Source organism: Tympanuchus pallidicinctus, unplaced genomic scaffold (assembly GCF_026119805.1).
Source record: "Tympanuchus pallidicinctus isolate F22 unplaced genomic scaffold, pur_lepc_1.0 scaffold3, whole genome shotgun sequence".
Taxonomy (NCBI): Eukaryota; Metazoa; Chordata; class Aves; order Galliformes; family Phasianidae; genus Tympanuchus; species Tympanuchus pallidicinctus.
In genome coordinates, this window is record NW_026294747.1 from 17,024,412 (window position 1) to 17,043,650 (window position 19,239).

Below are 19,239 nucleotides of genomic sequence, written 5' to 3' on the forward strand. Positions count from 1 at the left end.
CCAGTGTTGACCTAATCACTGTGATGAGGGAGAAGAACATTTTTTTTTCTCCTAAATGTATTTTAGATTAAAAAGTGAGCCCTTTGAAGTAGTTTTTAAAGAGCATGAGTAATTTTATTTAAATAAATAAACAGAATATTCATGAGACTTGAAACCCAGCTAGAAGAATGTGTCGTGCTTTTTGTAAACTGGCAGTAATTACCAACCAAGATAGAGTATATGATAAAGCTTACAATTAGCAACTTATGATGTTGTGGTTTTTTTTTTTTTAAAAAAAAAGTTTATGGGATAGCAGATACCTTAAAAGACAGTATCCAAATAAATAATTCTTCCAAATATTTTGGTAAAATAAGAACTTTTTTTCATACAGAATATTATTTTTCTAAATATATCAGTGCCTGAAGAAGTGGTATATTAAATTTTAATTCTGTTTTGTTCCATTGTTTAGTTTTTCTCACTGAGCTGATAAACACCAAATAAATGAACAGAACATTTTCATTAAAAAAAAAAAAAAAAAAAAAAGGCAGCAAATGAATTGTGAAAACTTTAGAAAACCTTAATATAACTTTTACTTTATGCTTGCAAACTTAATCACATGTGGAGGAAAATAAATTGCTCTTAAATTCTAGGATGAAATCTTGGCCCTCTCCAGATATCAAGATTACATCATTTTCAATGTCTTCATCAGGAAATATGAAAACAAATAATGTTTTCTCTTTTTCTGTGTGTCTGCCTTTGTGTCAAGTTCTGGATCTTGGCAGGAATCGTCATTTCCTTTCTTACCCAGAATATCTTCAGACTGTGGGCTATGTGGGTTTGATGCATGGGTTTTGGTCCACTTCATGGTTATGTTTCACTAATGTCTCATCACCTTTTGGTCATCAGTTTTGTTAGTGACACTTTGTTCTCTAAGGAGGAGTAGTACGTTTTCTGTGCACTACAAGTAAAATGAAAGCATTTTTTGGTTGAGTCTCACATTGTATGGTCCAAGAGAGGCTCATGCTGTTCGCTTGCTATATTATAATGGAACAGCTAAATTTGGGAATCAACAGAATCTTTGTCTACAAGAGAGAGGCACTGTTTCAAACTGTATGATTTCTAGCTTATGTCGTGGTGAGTCCAACATTTATGCTGTTCAGAGCTCTTTCCTAAAGGAAAGAGGGCTTATACATGTATTGAGAGTATGTTATAGCAAGACTAATGCATGAAAGCTGGTTGCTGTCCCAGCTCTTGGTCTCTTTTCATGGATGATTACTGAAAGGATAATGAACAAGACAGAAGCAGCTCTCTTTTTTTCTATTTATCTCAGTGTTTTTGAGATATAATATTGAGCTACAGTTGCTCTTCTTTTGTTCTAGTTTCATTAGTGCTTATTGTAATTGCATGACATTAGAACAGTTGTTTTGTTGCTGCAACACATATGCAAGAGCAGTTGAGGAATGAAACCAGGAGCTGGAAGGTTGCTCTGACCACACGTAGCACCCCGAAGAACCCTCCGTGCTTTTCTGGATCTGCTTCTTAGCTTTTTATAGTCAAAAAGATTTCCTGGCAATTTCCTCTTTTTCGATCTTCTGTAGAAAAAGTGGATTGACCAGTGTTCCTTTGAGTAATTCACACTCTTTAATGAGTCTGCCACAAAACCTACAGGGCATCAGTTTACACTTGGACCAGGTCTTGACTGCTTGTTTGATATGAGGATGTAATAGATAGCAAAGATCATCAAAAGCTCATTAAGGAGGAAACTTGGTGCGTCTGGGCTCAGTGCTGCTGTCACTACCAGCTTCCATGTGGATGGCCAAACTGTGAGGAATGCACACCTCTGCTCAAACATTTCAAGCGTGCCTTTCATCCGGGGGTCTTGACATGCCTTAAAAAGGCCCTGTCCCTGTCCTTGCTCTTGCCAGAACTGAAGGGAAGCTCCAAGAATTTTGCAATTCAGGACAGGACTATCCAGGAGTATTAAGTGGGAGCACCTGTTGCATGTGCATCCTCAAGCACAGGGCAAGCTTGCTGACTTGTGGCACCTTGCTGGAGCATCAGCTTCCTTATAGCAGTTAGCTCTTCCTTAAAAACAAAGAGCCTGCTTGGTTGCAGTAGTGACTCCTTAGGTGTTGTGCCTCTGGCATGCCTAAACTCAGTTCATTAAGACATGGGACTGCATGGGAATTCTCTCAGGCAAGAGTTAATAGCATTTTTTCCCCAATTCATTTGTGTTCACCTGCCTGATGTGAGATAAAGATTATTTCATTTGCCAGTGAAACTTTGCAGTGGATTGATTGAGTTGACTGCAGTGTTTCTCTGTGTCCAAGTTAAAACTGCAGGATCTTAATGCTTGCTAAAGCCTGGACAGCATGTCTTCAGCATGTGATTATTAGTTCTATCAGCTGTGGAAAGGCATTTCAAATAGCACAGAGCTGAGGCTGCCCTAGGCCCTGGCTGAAAATTGCCTACCACCACCTCACTATCAAATCAGCTCCACCTGTTCTGACACACCCAAATAACATGTGTAACGTGGAGCTTTGCCATATGGAACCTGACTCCACCCAGGCTGACTCAGATGGGGAGTCCTTGGCTCCTTGAATTCAAGTGTAGGGGAGCTACAGCTGCTGAATGTGGTGACTGTAGTCAAAAACATCCTTATCAGGTTAGGCAAAACCTTTCAGAATATTTAGTCCTATAATGAGGTCCAAGAAACTGCAGCATCTCAAGAGATGCCCTGCATATCTTATCAAAGCTTAGAAGCTTTGTTTCCTGCAAGAAATCATCAGCTGCTGTGAGTCTTCATGCCTAAATCTATGCTATCTGAATGCCCTTGTGATGTAGATAAATAGAAATTTAAACATAAGTGTTGATGATTCAAGATTAGAAATTGGAAATCTTTTGTAACAAGAACAGCTTTACCGGTCAGTATGTGCTATGCCCTTCGTCCAAGGTTGCAGTCTATGAATCATACCTTTGCAGTAAACCTAATAGATCCTCCACTTTTAGTTTGAAGAGCTATTTTTAATAGTCTGGAAAGGGAAAATACATGAAATACTTTAAATGTATTTAAATATTTTAAAAAGTTGCTATGAGAGCTTAGATATACGTCGTTCCAATGCACACCGGTACTTTCCCCACAGTATCTTTAGTAACCTTTTCCTTTCATGTTAGTGCTCTCATTGGCAGCAATTGCCTTCCCTTGGAGCATGCAAACAAAAATAATTAGCATTGTAACCCTTCTAAACATACCTACCAGCATCCATGGCAGACAATTGCTCTTCCTTACATAATGCACTCTCCTGTTCCCATGACATGTTTGAGGATGTGATGTTGCAGAGTGCATCCAAGGAAAATATCAGCAGGTGCTTTGAGGGGCAGCAGTAACTTCTGTAAGAAGGAGGGGTACAGTCTTTAGTTCCAGTGTGCTTTGGTGAATCATGCCAGTGTTTCTGTTCTCCTTAAAACTGGTTGAAACATGAAAATAATGCAAAGATTGTTCTGTATGTGTACCAAAGTAACTAGAAGTAGAATTCCTGCTCTTTTTGTCTATTTTACAGTCAAACGCTATCAAATTACAGAAATATGTAAATAATTTATAAAACCAATTACGGTTTGCAAAGAACAATCTGCATTATACTGGAGCGTGGCCTCAATGATGCTTTTCCTGGAATAGCAACAGTAGCAAATCTGAAATATTTTTCCAATGTCTGGTGGTGGAAGAGTAAGTGTGCTGGATTTTTCCTATTTTAGAAGCATGTCTGAAAACAGATGTACTTAATAAACCATGAAATAGTTGTTGGTAATTGGGGGGAAAAAGTGCACTCTGTCTTAGGAGGGTGTATGGGAAAAGGCTTTGTGTGTTTTTTTGTTTTTATAAAATGTGGGATTTTCCAAGGTCTGCATATCTTGGTAGGATAACTTCTGTGACTCCCAGTAGAATTTATATTTACTCGTCCTTGAAAATGCATTTTCACCCCAAAGGTTCATTTTTCTATTATCGTATTTTTTAAGGTAATTGGTTCTACGTGTTCCGATTTCACAGGGGCTGTATCAGATCAGGTGTGTTCAAACTTAGGGCTGCAACGCTGCAAACAGTGCCAATTAACCTTTATAAGCAAAAATAGAAGGGCAGAAATAGAAAATGATGCCATAGTTGTCCAGCCTTCTTTTAACATGTTGCTGATAATAATAGATCAATAGCTTTAAAGCTGTGACAGCCTTCTGGGAAAGCTGCAACCCCATTCTGGAGAACCGCAGCTGATCCAGTACTGAGAAATGTGCCTGAGCCCATGTTTCAAATAATCCTGCCGGGAGTGTCCTTTCTTTCACCCATGTGACAGGGGTTGGTTTTCGGGCTCCCAAACACTGGATGCACTGAATGGGCTCTGCTGTGTGATTGGGAGTGCTGATGAAGTTATCGGCTTCAGCCGTATGGAGACTGCCCTGCTTTGGAAATATTTCTGTTCTGGAAAGGAGGCTGTCCTTGGAACTCTTTGATATCACTCTTTGATATCACTCTTTGATTTATTTATTTATTTATTGTTAATGAATTGGATCGTGCCCTCCTCTCTATTCGCTTCATTAAGGTAATGCTCTGTGCAGACCCAGGCTGTGGCCAAGTCCTAAAATAAATGCAGAAGCACTGAGATGGGTGAGTTCCAGGGTGTCCCACTGAGCAGGATGTCACAGAAGATGAAAGGAAGAGGGAGTCATGTCTTGGAAAGATGTCGACACGGCTGAAAGTGGTCACCTTGCTCGGGGACAGGTCGGCTGCCTCTTACAGCAGCCCGCTGCATGCTCTGTTGGTGGCACCGGGGCAGCCTCCTGTGCTCTGAAGTGGTGCAACCTGAGGCCAAAGCTAGCAGCCAGCAGATGCGAGGAGGTTTGCATCACATTCTCCCAGATGTGGATCTAATCACTTTTCAACTGCTGGACTTTGAACAGAACAAAAGTTCAGGACATGTACGAGCACTCCTTGCAGAGTGCAGCGGTTCCTGATTGGGATGTTGGGCTCTGGCCAGTGCCTTGTAAACAGGTGTCAGCCTCCCAAAAAAGCCCTCCCCATGTGCCAGCAGCGGGTATCCTCGCTGGCGTGCCTGCAGCAGGATTTAGTGGGTCAGGAGGAATGACCCATAGGTCAGCAATGAGGCGTGCTGCTGGGCTGGCACGCCTGAGGCTTCCTTGACATTTGCCTTGCCTTATTTCTCCTGAGGACGAAGCAGGGATTTCAGGCTCCAAATCTGACCAGTGAGCCTGTCAGTGTATTGGGTATGAGATAAAGAAGAGGAGATAGTAATGGGTGAGTTGATTGTGAGGGCTTGTTTATTTGTTTGTTTTCCTAGCTCAAGCATTAACCTGTAGCTTTGAATATGGGCAATAAGGGAAGTAAAGAAATGGATGAGGCTGTGCTGAAGGAGGATTCTGCTGCTAGGGGGCAATATATATTAAGCAAAAACACACTGAGAAGTTCTTTCTATCTGCTGAAGTTTAAAAAACACAAAAGCCTGCAATCAGAAAAGTCCCCGATATTTTGCTACACTGGTATTTCTTCTTCAGAAAAAGCACAGTATAAACAAAATATGCAACTTACTTATATCTGTGTATGTATATTTCTATTTTTTAAAAAAAAATATTTGTGTGTGAGTGACTTTCTCTCCTCTCCATCAAAGTGGGATCACTATCAGTTTCAGAGACCACGCACAGCACTTTTCCATCACAATTCAGATGAAAGAAATGCCTTCAGTTTAAGGGATCTAAAAGTGTTTCAGAGGCTGCTGGGAAGAAGTGGTGCTCTGGCTCCTGGCTCTTTAAAACCTCAAGCTCAAGGAACATATCCTGCACGATCCTCAAATTTTCTTATGAGTACTTATATAAAGCAAAAAGATAACAATCTGGACACTAGAAAATCTTAAATCACACAGCATTGTAACTGTCCTGCTTCTTCCTTATTGAGAAAAACTGGGATAGCTAGCTCAAATGTCTTTATAACTTCTTGTTCTAGCCACTTTCTTAAGCATACTCCCTAAAAAAAGAAAGCAAGAGGAGATAAGAGATGACTTCAGCTGCATTACGGCATTCATGTTGAGTGGTGAAATAGTTGTTCAGTTATTTAAATGTACTCAGCCTTGTTTTAGATCTAGATCCAGATGGTTCTGTAAAGCTACATTGTGAGAATGCGGTTTTCCATTTATTTTAATATTTAGTGGTTATAAGAGATTATGATATTCACAAGGTAGTTGATTGAGGCCCAGTAGTGGGCAAAATGCATCTACGTCTTGAGCAGATTTTCAGCTGTTGTTCACCTGATCACTGAAGTTTGGCGAAGGAAGAGGTACTGTCTAAATGCATACAGGTTGCAGCATAGTGTGCCAGATTTCTGTGGTAGAAAATTTGTTGTTAATTAGCGTTAAGAGGAGTTTGCCTGAGGATGTTTTGCAGCTGCAATTGAAAGTTGTTCAAAGAAGCAGATGTTTCCAAGTATTTTTTAGTAATGTTATCTTGTTTCCTGTATTATTCAGAGTGAGATACTCACAGGAGGTTCAGGGGCAGAATTAATTGGAACTGTAGTGTATATCTGAAATTCATAGCAAACGCTAAGAAATGGCAAAATATCTAAAGGAGGGGGCTATAAGAATGAAGGAGACAGACATTTGTGACAGAACAAGGTGGAGTGGTTTCAGATTAAAAAGGAGAGATTTAGACTAGATATAGGGAGAATGTTTTTTACAATAAGGGCAGTGAGGCACTGGCACAAATTGCCCAGAGAGGTGTTGGGTGTTCCAGCCCTGGAGACATTCAGGGTCAGGCTGGTACAATTTAGGTGTCCCTGTTCATTGCAAGGGAGTTAGACCAGGTGGCCTTCAAGGGTCCCTTCAAACTCAAGTGATTCCATAATTCCATAATAATACTTAATAATGCATAAAAGTGTTGGATGGGTCTGAGTTTACGGTATCAGGAGTTTCTGCTGTCCTGAAATCCATGGAGTTTTGAACACCATTGGCTGTGGAAAGGGAGGGGAGATGGCAGCTCTTCGTATGGCTGTACTGAAACATGTCAAGCACTTCTTCAGGACTTTGCTGTAGCACTTTCTGGTTAGCAATAGAAAAGAATGGGTTAGTCAATGTTAGAAGGCAGCGAAGCCAGCAATTGTCACAATAATCCTGCTCTTTCAGCTCCCTACAAAGAGATTAAGATGTGTCTGTAGCTGAATTAGGTTGCCAGCATGCTCTGTGCTCTTCATTCTGTGTCTGCTAACTTGCCATATTATTTAGAACGTACATTTAATTTGAGATTAAATTATTGTCATTATTTAATATGATTAACTCAAAATACAGACTTAGGTTTTAAAATATTGTGTCCTGTATGAAAAGGTGTTCTGTAATAGAATGCTTTGACCTTTGCCAAATCAGCATATGTGAACTACTGGTAATCCCTGTGCGTTTATAATTACCAAAGTGGCTTGGATGACTTTACTTAGCCGTAAATCCTGACATCACCTTCAAGCACAGAAATCAAACTTCTTGTAATTAAGATTGTATCAATGCTGTTCTCACCATTTCTCATCTTTTTCCAGTAGTCGTAATAAACCAAAATTTTATGATTCATTGCCTACCTTAAGCACTGTTCTTTCAGATATTGCCAGGCTACTGATGCGTAAACAGAAATGTAAATATATGCTTGCGGACGGCTGATTGCTTGGGCTTACACAATAGCACTGAATCACCGGAGTAGGTCTCCTTGTTCTGCGCTGCAGTCTTAACAAATACAGTTGAGAAGCTCAGCAGAGCACAGGGAGTTTGTTTGGGCTCACTGAAGCTTGTGGTTTTCCATTCCAAATGTTTTTCATCCTAACTGTGGTTTCTAATCTAGTGCTTTTCAGTTCACAGACCCATTACAAGGTACAAAAAATATTTAGATTCAATAAGTCAGCAATCGACACTTAACTCATAATGATCTTTGTGATCTGGTGGAGTACCTAGGTTTCATTTTCTACATGTGTCAGAGGAGGAGGAAGGAAAGAAGATTCTATAGCATTTAAGCTATTGTTTCTAGAAAATTATTTCAGGCATTCTTCCAAATACAAATGTACGTAGTTATGTGTTGGAAGTTCCAAAAGTTGCTGTATTATTATGTGTTTAAAAGCTGTATTATTATGTATTTTAAAGCTATGGGGAAAAAAAAAAAAATATGCAACTGATTACGTATGTTTAAGTACTTGAGCGCTCATGGAATTTGTGTGTGTGCAGGTGTATGCTGGGGAAAAACAGAGCAGAGGTGTGTAGGGAATTGTTATCATCATGCTAGTTGCTCCCATTAGACACTTGATTTTTTGTGTGTATTTCTATATTACTCCATAAAAAAAATTATTTGAATATTACAAATTGTTGTTCAAGTGATTTACTGAGTTTGATGATCCTGTCCCAAGATCAAAGGAGTGAGCTAGGAGATAACTACTTCAGAATTGTAAAGGAAAGCCAAGGATGGAAGTGCGTATGTGCAGAGATATGAGTGCTACGTGCTGTGCGTATGAAATACATGAGGATAATTGCTGCCTGAGCTCTGTGCAAAGGTTATGGTGTTAATTGGTCAGGAGTGGGGAGGATGTGGATACTAGACTTCAGATCTGAACACTGCAGTTCCTAAGAATGCCTTAACAACACAGGGAAAATGTGGAGCTTGTTGAATGTTGCTTGGGACAGCGGATTTCCTAAGTACAGAGACTGAAATGAAGATCCATAAACTTATGGGAATTGCTATTTCCAGAGAAGCATGACTGATGGTTCCAGAGAAACTTGGCCTTCTTACCCAGTGATCTTCTCTTTATGACTGATAAGCCCAAGAAGCACCACATCTTCATCCTGTGGTGCAGGTGTTGCCCATATTAACTGCTGTCCAGGTGCAGATCTTGTATTTGACTTACCTGAGCTTCATGAGGCTGCATTTCTTCAGCCTGTCGAGAGCCATGAGGTGGCATCCCTACTCTGCACCTTATCAGATGTTCTGCATCCCATGCCTTCAACAAACCTGATGGGGAATGCAAACTCCCCTGCCTTCCTTGCCATGCAACTCCTGAAGCTCCATCACATTCAGACAGAGTATTGGGTGTAGAGCAGCATTCCCTTAGGCTAAGAAATAGCCGGCTACAATGTGATGTTTTTCATCACCTCATCCTAAAGTCAGTAGGTAGAAAGTGAGAATTTCTCTAAGGGGCTACTTCTGTTTTAGGCTCAGAGGCACTGTGCACAATGTGTATGGCTTTGGCTGATCCCTGTTCCAGAGGCAGAGCACAGACTGCAGCAACAGATTTGTGCAGCCTAGCTGCTAGAATGTGCTCTTCTGCATGTTTTTCTTGTTTGTCTTTGGGGGAAAGTTAATTTAGTATCCTCTCAAGGCTAAATTCTAAAATTCTTGCTTTATCTTTGCTCCTTAGACAAGCAAATCCTGCTCCCAAGGGGTTTGGAAAAAGGCATTGCTCTGCAGTATTTTGTTTCAGTGTCAAAGTGAATCAAATCTTGGAAAACTTTGCCTTCAATTGCATGTATAAAAGTACATATGCATGTATCAATGTACAAATGCAAGCAGCAGTTTGTTTTTCAGGAGTTAGCTGGTGGTTCCGTTTGTAGTGAAATTTATACGTTAAATCCTTTAGCCCGCTATAGAGTTAAATACTAAGTAGGAACACTGAGGGTGCCTGGCAGAGCAGGACTGAGTAAACCTGATATTCAGAAGTCCACATGAGTCGGAACAGTTCATCACATTCTATGCAGTACATGTGTACCTGAGGGAAAGTACACTTAGTTGGTGTCACAGCACCATGGTGGGGATGTCGGGGAGCGTTCCTCAAAGGAGAAGGTTGAGCTCAGGGCCATGGGCTCCCAAACCAAAGCAAGGGGGGGTGGGAGCCCTGCAGTGAGGCTCATTGGCAGCTGAGGGCAGGAACAGGATACGTCTCAGCTGGGGTGGCTCTGGGAGGAGCAAGTGTTGGGATTAAAGTGTCTTGATGAAGTTGTTCCTTTTCCTTTCAGACGCAGACAGTGATTTTCATGGGGTGGATTTTCTGCCTGACGACCTCAGTGACGTTCCAGACGAGACAGGCATGAGGGTGAACAAGAAATACTCCTGCCTGCCTGCTGAGGAGAAGGGGATCCACATCATCAACATCCGAGCTATTGAGGATATAGGATATGACCAGCATGAAAGCACAGTGAGTAAAGGACTTGCCAGATATGCAGCAGCTGGCACACTGTGCTTCTTTCCTTACCTTATTCCTAAATGCTCCGTTTCGTTGGAGGCTCTGACTGTCTTCCCCTTCCCTTTCAAGGCTGCAGAGGAGGCTGCTGCCAGCCACAGCACCTGCTTGTTTGGTGGGGTTGGTGCTTGGGTGTGTGGGCTGGCAAAGGGAAATAAGGGATCCTTTTTTTAACTCCTAGCCTAAAAAGGGGTTGGTTATTCTCAGAGTAATCTGTCAGTAAGGCTGTGGCAACCTTTAAATCTCTGCCCACGCTGAGCAGAAGTTCCAAAATTGCATGTGAAAACTACTGTTAGTGGAGGTAATGTTAAACAGTTTGTAACACACAGCAGAGGTTTTTTCCCCATTGTCAGATTTCTAGTGTCATTAATTGTGCCTTGGTTAAAACTTTTTATCAGCAGTTTTAAAGGAAGTTAGTAACATAAATGCACAGGATTAGGAGCTGGTTGTGTCATAAGCTCATAAAAGAAAGTTTATTCAGGTGAAGGCATGGAAGTAGAGTGAGCTGTGTGACAGACCTTGCTGGAGAAAGAGTCACCATAAAAGCAGTGCTTGATTCATTGTGTTTATGTTTAACTGGAGTTGAATGTTGTGGAATGATTTTGTCAGGAATGTTTTGAAACCAAGATGCCCTTTCTTTGTCTCTTCTACAAGCAGAGGGACAGGGCCATGCGTGGTCTTAGCTGATGCACCTCTCTACCTTGGTGGCCTACAAGAATCTTGCAGTATTAAAGAACATCCTGCAAAGACTCTATTTACTTCTTTAAATCAGGACAACAGGCTTCTTTGGAGTCCTTTGGCTCATCCCTTTCAAAGTTCAGTAGAGATACTCTTATCTTTAGGGAATGCGTTGAGGCTTTTGTATGCAGAATGCAGCAGGCTCTCCTACAAAGTCAGCCAGTCCTCAAGAGGGTCAACTTTTCAACAAGTTCAAGGAAAGGAGGAAATTAATATCTTTTAGTACTTTGGTATGTCTCTGTGGTTATCCTGTCCAGTTTTCAGGCAAATGTGTGAAAATAGGGCTGTGTTTTGAGACTTCTGTTTCTTGTGTCCTGCAGCACTGCACAGCCAACCTACGCAGTGTTAGTTCAAGGCAGAAATAAAGTCCATGCCACCCTCAGTTATGAGGCAGCCTGGGATTTGATAAGTGGGGAGAAGAGTGTTGAACTCAGCTAGCAAGGAGCCCGTTTCCCTGGCTGGAGTCCAGTATTGGCTGCCCTCGGCACCCAGCTGGCTCCCTTCAGTCTGTAGGGGGGCTGATCTCTTTCTCAGATGATACAAACTAGCAGCAACAGATAAAAGAAGCGAGAAATGTTTGCACATGATATCAATCTATCTGTCAGAATCAAAACACAAATGTCCCAGATGGAAGAGGACAGATGATCTTAGTGGCAATTAGCCCTCAGCAGAGACAACCAAAGCTACCCAGTAGCTGACTTATGAAGCAGTGTGCTGAGAATTAGATTAAATCCCAATCATTTTATCTATTTACTTCTGGCCAATGAAATCCCAGCTGGCTATCAGGAAAATTGCAAGTGTTAACTTGCAGAATTGTTTTGAGTGAGTAGCATGTGGGGTCTCCGCCTGCAGGCTTGCTGCCTGAGGTTAGGTCTTGGCGTGCTCTTGGAAAGCAGTGCTTGATACCAGGCCATGATCTGCTTGGTGCCCATTTGACTGTGCACTAATTATTCTTCTCCTTCCCTCCACACCCCACTCCCTGCTTCCAGCTGTTGAACTCCCTATCCAAAAATCCAGATGCTGACTGCAAGTATGGACTCTACTTCCGAGATGGCAAGAGGAAAGTGGATTACATCCTGGTCTATCACTACAAGAAGTCTTCAGCAGGGAGGACGCTCACCAGGAGAGCCCTGCACAATGATGGAAGTGCCAAGAGCACCAAGCAGGACCCACTGCCTGGGAAGGGTGTGCAAATGGAGATGGGTGAGAGTGAGCCCCACACTGACTGCCACGAAGATGACAAGAGGTTTCGCAGGGAGGAGTACGAAGGGAACCTGGTGGAGGCTGGCCTGGAACTGGAACGTGATGAGGATGTAAGGAGCTGCTGTAGATGTGTAATGATAAGAAGGATAGCTGGCAGTAGATCTGGGGAGATCACAGAGTCGCAGAACCAAAAGGGTTGGGAGGGACCTCTAGAGATCATTGAGTCCAGCCCCCTGCTAAAGCAGGTTTCCAACAGCAGGTAGCACAGGCAGACATCTAGGTGGGTCTTGAGTGCCTCCAGGGAAGAAGAATCCACCACTCTCTGAGCAGCCTGTTCCAGTGCTCCATCACTCTGACAGTAAAGAAGTTCTTCCTTGTGTTAGCATGGAACTTCCTGTGTAACAATTTCTGCCCCTTGCCCTTGTTTTATTGCTACACTCGTCTGAAAGGAGTCCACCTACGTTGACTTGACTCATGCACTTTAGATATTTATAAACAGTTATGAGATCCCCTCTCAGCCTTCTCTTCTCCAGTTGTGGCCTCACCAGTGCAGAGGGGAGGTTCACCAGGGCAACAGGCCGAACTTCTCAGCCATCACTCATGATGGCACGTGCCTTACTGCCACACAGCTTGCTGGTGTGTTATCATAGCTAGAGGCGAGGCTTAGATTGGCTGTAAACAGCAATCAGAGGTTGATGGATTGATGGTATGCCTTGGGTTGGGTCCACTGGTAATTCTGGCTCTGATGAAGAGTATCTGATGCAGACAGTAAAATTTTCGTACCTTGGTGCAGCCTCTGGAGAATTGTGTTTGTGCAAGGTGTTCTGCTAAATACTCTGGTTCAAGCATGTGGCTCTGGGTTGCAGTTTTGCTCTTTCCATTCTCAGATGTGAACATTACAGCCTTTCACCTGTACCCTGAAAACAGCATACTCTATTAAAAGACCATTAGACTGCATGAAAAGTGATGTCTGTGAAGTACTGCCAATGTGTGATTAGTAGAAATAGCCACAGTCATATTAATTTCAAAGAAAGCTATTACAATTAACTGATCCAACCAATATGCCTGAAATCTCCATGACAGAGGGTGAGTGTTTGTGTTGGTTTTATTTACTGGATGCAACAGTTGACATTAAACACCTAGAACAGCAATCAGTGTTAAATAAACCTGCCACCTCTAAATCACAAATAACAGGTGAGGCTTATGGTACAGTGTGAGAAATCTTCCACTTCTCTGTGCCTGTGTGAAAATATGAATTGCTTTGTGTCAGGTTGTTGTAGCGAGTAGTTTTGCTCACTTGTTCATTAAGTCACTAAAATGCTCTTCAAGGAAGTAAATTCAAGGGTGGCTTGGAAATGATGGCTGATTGGAAGGCTGGCAGTTAGTTATGTCCTCTGGGTAGTCAGTGGGTTTCTGGAAGGCAGGCTGGGAAAGGTAGCTGTCCCTTCATGCTGTGGGTTCCGAGCAGCTCCTGTGAGGCAGCAAGAACTCCCCTCAGCTCCACTCCTTACAACACGTGGCATTTGGCCCTGTGCCTGTGAATCAAATTTACCTGGCTTAGCCTATATTTGTGTCCGTAGCCATTAGCTTTTATTTCCCAAACAGTTTTTATCTTTTTATCTGTTTAACCTAATGGTAATTGTTCTGGAAGACAATAGCATTTCTGAGTCACGTTTTATATCAGCTCAGTGCAGAGAGGTACCCAGTGATTGTCCTGTTGTTAGAAACTGGTCAGCTCAAACAAATGAGGTGATAATGTTGGCTGTAATGGGCATTTCTCTAAATGTAAATGAAACACAAGGGGGAGAATGCTTAATTTCCTCTCACCAGTAACTTTTTCTCTTGCTTTTTTTTTTTTTTTTTAAAGACTAAGATCCACGGGGTTGGATTTGTAAAAATCCACGCGCCATGGAATGTATTGTGTCGAGAGGCAGAGTTTCTTAAGCTCAAGATGCCAACAAAAAAAGTAAGCCCAATTTTCCTGTTTTTTCTTTTTTTCTTGGTGTTTTGTTCCCCCATCCATGTTGGAAGGCATTCTTTAAACACATGCTCATTGCACCTTTCAAATATACTTTTATTCCCATAAGCATTTATAAAATAGTGAACTAACCTGCACAGCCTGGCAAGGAGAACGGTGACCCCCTGGCACTTAGTATGAAAAATGGGAGGATCACAAAATTTCTTGCTTGGGACAACAGAAAGAACAAGTGGAAGCAGTGATGGAAATCATGGACTTGTGGCTCCCGCCGTTGTCTGTGTGCAGTACGAATGATTTTATGCAGTGCCTTACCCTCCCAATGTGTTTTAAAGGAGGTTGATAATGAAATGTGGTTGTACATTTTGGTGGTTTCTTTCTCACCCAAAAGGTTGGGCTGCTTAAAAATGAATGTACTACTTTGCACACAGTAGTCTAACTGGGTTTAGGTGGCTACTTACATACATAATCAGTCATTCTTGCAGGAGTTGGGACTACTCTACCACAAAGTAAATTACCTCTCAGAATATTTGAAATGTCATTAAAGATGTGACGGTGTATTTTCATCATGAGCTAAATTCTAAGTCATCTATGATAGATTGCTACCTGCTCAGTGAGAGTAGCTTAGAGATTGATTAATATTTAAACATGCTAAGTGCATGTCCCAGACTGCGAAGGGAAGTCTGTAATGGAGAAAGAGACACTCTCAAAGCTTAGCATCATTTATTACAAAACTAAAGCTACACCTTTGGTTTGGATTTTATATCAATCCCCATTATTGCCTCACTTACTGCCGATTTTAGTCAGAAGCGTAATTAGATAAAAAGAGAACTGCAGTAGAATAGTGGCTTCAATGTTAGGGAATTAAAATATCTTCAATAATCTTTGATTACGTGGAAGAGGAGAAAATCCTGAAAGCTGCAGGATATTGAGAGAAAAGCCCCTGGTGCTGCAGAGTGAGCTGACCACTTCTGTCCATTACTTCTTTATCCTGTTGCACTGAGGAAATTGTACCTGTGAGTGCATCTCTGTGAACCAGAAAACTATGAAGATTTACTGTTCTTTTGTTTTCCCCCTCAGATGTATCAAATCAATCAGACCCATGGTCTTCTGAAAAAGATCAACTCAGTAATTCAGAAGATAACGGAGCCCATCCAGCCCAAGGTGGCTGAGCACAAACCACAGACAGTGAAGCGCCTTTCCTACCCCTTCTCCAGGGAGAAGCAGCACTTGTAAGTGACCACGGTGCCAGCAGGCCTGGGCTGCTCTGGTAGTGGCTGAAAAGGAAATGAATGTCAAACAAAACTTATAATGTCATTTACAACAGTCTTTTTCCGTGTAAAATGAAAATGCTCAGTAAGATTCTATGGGCAGAGTTGTGGATTGATAATGACAAAGATAGTTCCAATCATGTGCTATGGGCAGCTCACGTGTACTGCAAATCAGGTCTTGTCTTGTAAGTGATACGAAGCCAGTGGACTGGTAAGAGTAGCTATAGACGTGGGTGGAGGGAAAAAATCATAAGGTGGGGCCTAGCCAGAGTTTCATTTGCCTTGGATTGCTTTGCTGCTGCTCTTCCCTGGCCAGCATCCCAGAGGCAAAGCTTTGAAGAGTGTGTTTATGTGCGTGCCAGCTGGAACAAATACCAGTCCCAGGGAAGGATTTCTTCACTCTAGATACAACATTATTTTAATTTTTTTTTTAAATAAAGGGATGTGGGACACTAATGGAGCCATGTATTAGATTCACGTGCCTGATAGTGGGGCCAGTCGATGTATGTGATGTTTGATGTGTTCTTAGGCTTGCAGCTATTATATTTATATATGTACTGCATGTAGGATGCTCCTGCAGCAAAGGAAACTGATAGCTCAGAGAAAGCCCAGAAGGTGCTCCTTAGCTTGTGCTTGGAAATGCCTTATGATACTTGCAGAGGTGGCTGTCTTCAGTGAGACCATCTTAGGCATTTGCTGAATGAGAGAAGCCAGAGTGCTCTTACAGGTTTTGTGGGTACAGCCCAAATATAAAGATTATTAGGAGAAAGAAACCTAAGGCGTGTAGCAGTCAGGAATTCAATGAGATGAGCACCAACAGCCTCTTTTGTGTGGAAATGCTAGAAATACATAAAGCATGTCTTTAAAATGCAAGAGTTGGACTTTCTTTTTAACGAGATTTCCACAAGCTACCCTTTAATGTTAGCTATGAGCGAACCCCAGGAGAAAAGAAAATACTGAAGGGGTCAACAAGACCAGGAAATTACTGTGTTTTGTTGTGTTTTTTTTTTTTTAACATAATGGCTTCCTTCTGATCTTTTAACAGATTTGATTTGTCTGACAGAGATTCCTTCTTTGACAGCAAAACAAGAAGCACTATAGTAAGTACTGTCTATAAATAATTTATGGTAGATAGTGCCTTCATCCTGGTGTTAATAGCCCCTTTGCTGGCTTTAGTACAAAGCCTATTGCAAGTTTGTCCCTTTGTACCTAAGGCCAGAGATCACCTGTGACATTAATTATTTATCCAGTAAATGTTTCCAGCTTTAGCTTGTACAATAAACTGTGTTTGATGCTAACAGATTGCTGCCTTTTGGACAATGATTTGGATCTTCTTTTTGGTTCATGGTGTAAGTGAAACATGATTTCTTCATAGGCACATCACCAGGAGGGAACAGATTTCTGCATTGCGCCTATCTGTCCCAAACTATACATTACTCTATTGCAACTCTGCAGCTCCCTTACAGAAGTGAAGGCTAAAGCAGGAATAAGATATCACAAACTACATCTGAGTAATATCTTTTGACTCAGAACATGAAATAGAAAAGGGACAAAGTGCTCCTCTGTAGTCAGATATTAAAGGGATATTAAAAGTAAAGCCTACATGGCATCCAGGGCTGTGCTAAGCTGCAGTTGCAGCAACAATTCTGCAAAGCATGGTGCTGATTTCTTGCCTACCTTCCCTAAGGCTCCTAAAGAACACCAGGCATGCAGCAGTAATGCTGATTCTGTGTTGCTTCATTTGAAATCCCTGCAAATAACCTGGTAATAAAAGGTAGATTGAGCAGTGTGCAGCATCATCTTATCCTGCATGCATTTCTCTTTGTATTCTTGTTACTTAAAGTTCTCTCCTGCCTTTCCCATATGTATTTTTAAACCACAGTGCAAATATTGACCCTCCCACTTACAGCAAAATGAACAGGAATCCAGTCACTCCCTGAGAGACTTTGGTGAACAGAAAAAGCTGAAGAGCTTGAACTTATTAAAATACAAAACAAAAAAAATCAAATTATGTAACTAGCCATCTTTCTGTGACAGCTCTTTAACCTGTGGGGGCTGAAGGGCAGTGCTGGGCAGAGGGGCAGCCTCAGGTGTTCCTTGTGACCTGGCAGGCAGCAACTGTGCTGCTTGCCCCTGCAGAGCTGCCAATGGTTATGTGCAAAAATGCAGGTTGACCTCCCCTGCCATCCTGACTCCACACCAGTATGGAAAGGTTATTTGACAATAAGTGAGAATAAAACATAGAATGAATATGTCTGTTTTGACACCAGGCTCTGAAAGGTTAGGGTCAAACTGTTTCTTTTACCTGTTTTTGGATAGCTGCCACACGTGTGCAAGCTCGTGAGGCTGGAGGCAGCAGTGTCTGCAGGTCACTGCGGAGCATGAGCAGCAAGGAGGGGAGGTCTGACAGCAGGGAAATGTAATCCTGTCCCCCTCAAATAAGCAGTAGTAACTGGCCAGCGAGCTGAGCCTTCCTCTCTTGTATTATTAACTGTGTAAGGAAGTCTTGAAACTTTGATGTGCTGAGCGGGACAATTTTTATTAACGAATAATGACTTCACCAGTGTCTTTGTTCTGCCAATACTTGTATCTGAGCTGTGCACAAAAAGACTGTGCTTTTTGCTGGCAGTATCCCAAGTAAGCATTTCTTTTTTTTACTTCTACAGGTTTATGAAATTCTGAAAAGAACAACATGTACCAAAGCAAAATATAGCATGGGTAAGGAACTTTATTGAGATTTAAGATCAATATTGTTTTCAGATACTGAAAATAATGGCAAGCTGTAACCGGCTGTGAAGTTTTGTTTTTTGTCCTGCTCTCTGATTTGATGTATGTGGATGTAAGTGTTTTATTTGGAAATATAATTACCGTAGCTATTTGGAATTTTTTTCAAATGTGAATCTATAAATTCAACTCTAAATGAGGCATGAGCATGTAGGCCCTTCGTATGTTAGTTATGACCTTTATGGCAGGGCTGGAAGGTGATCTAGAGCTAGGGGTGACAAAAGTTCTGCAGTTCAGTTTATCACCCATGGTAGTGGATGAGAACAATGCCATGCACTTCCGTAACTGCCCTGAAACCTGTGGGCCACTTCATTCCCTTTGCAAGGACTTGAGTGGAGTGGTGACTGCCCAATCACTGTTATGAGTAGAAGTGAGTTTAACTTGAGGCCAGCCCTTCCCTTGGCCCTCATGGCAGGTGTGGGTAAAGTTCATGCTGCTACAGCCAATGGTTTTTAGGATTTCACCTAAATCTGGTTTTCTTAAGAAATAAATTCCTGATGTGAATAAATATGAACTCAAGCACTGTAAGGCAGAAGTGGTAGATAGCTATCTGAGGAATCAAAAATAAAAATGGTAAACCAAATTGTGTAAGATGAAAGGCTGTATTCTCTCATATCCTGTTGCTTTAGCAGATGACAAATAGAAACATATTTGGATGAGGAAAAAATGTGGGAGAAGGTATTTGATAACTGTTGAAGTCTGTTATAGCGTTTATTTACCTACAAGCAGCTAAGTAAAACAATGGGAACTTGAATTACAGGTAGTTCTGTTCAATATTGACCCATCAGCTGCTTAGAAATCCATCAAATAATAAAGAACAATTATACAAGAAACAATTACCATGCTTGGATTTTTCTGTTGAAGTAACAGCATACAATGTATAATTGTGGAGTCCTTGTATACACTAAATTTTCTTGGGGTTCAGCCAATATTAACAGAAGTTTTGTTTCCCTGTAGCATGGGAAATCCAAGTTAATTTCTGACTTTCAGGACCCTTTGATGCCAGATCATTTTACTGGAAGTTATGTACATGCACT

General features: G+C 41.6%; 1 protein-coding gene across 5 annotated transcripts in view; it reads left to right on the top strand.

The window, feature by feature from the left end:
• Nucleotides 1-19,239, top strand: part of ANO1 (anoctamin 1) — a 72,353-nt gene that overhangs the window by 22,298 nt on the left and 30,816 nt on the right. For all 5 annotated transcript variants that reach the window (XM_052695222.1, XM_052695220.1, XM_052695221.1 and 2 more), the window contains exons 2-7: nucleotides 10,008-10,186; nucleotides 11,959-12,282; nucleotides 14,040-14,138; nucleotides 15,228-15,379; nucleotides 16,464-16,518; nucleotides 18,085-18,136. In XM_052695222.1, coding sequence (XP_052551182.1) covers nucleotides 10,079-10,186; nucleotides 11,959-12,282; nucleotides 14,040-14,138; nucleotides 15,228-15,379; nucleotides 16,464-16,518; nucleotides 18,085-18,136 — 790 coding nt within the window. In that variant the 5' untranslated portion in view covers nucleotides 10,008-10,078. The remainder of the gene's footprint in view (nucleotides 1-10,007; nucleotides 10,187-11,958; nucleotides 12,283-14,039; nucleotides 14,139-15,227; nucleotides 15,380-16,463; nucleotides 16,519-18,084; nucleotides 18,137-19,239) is intronic.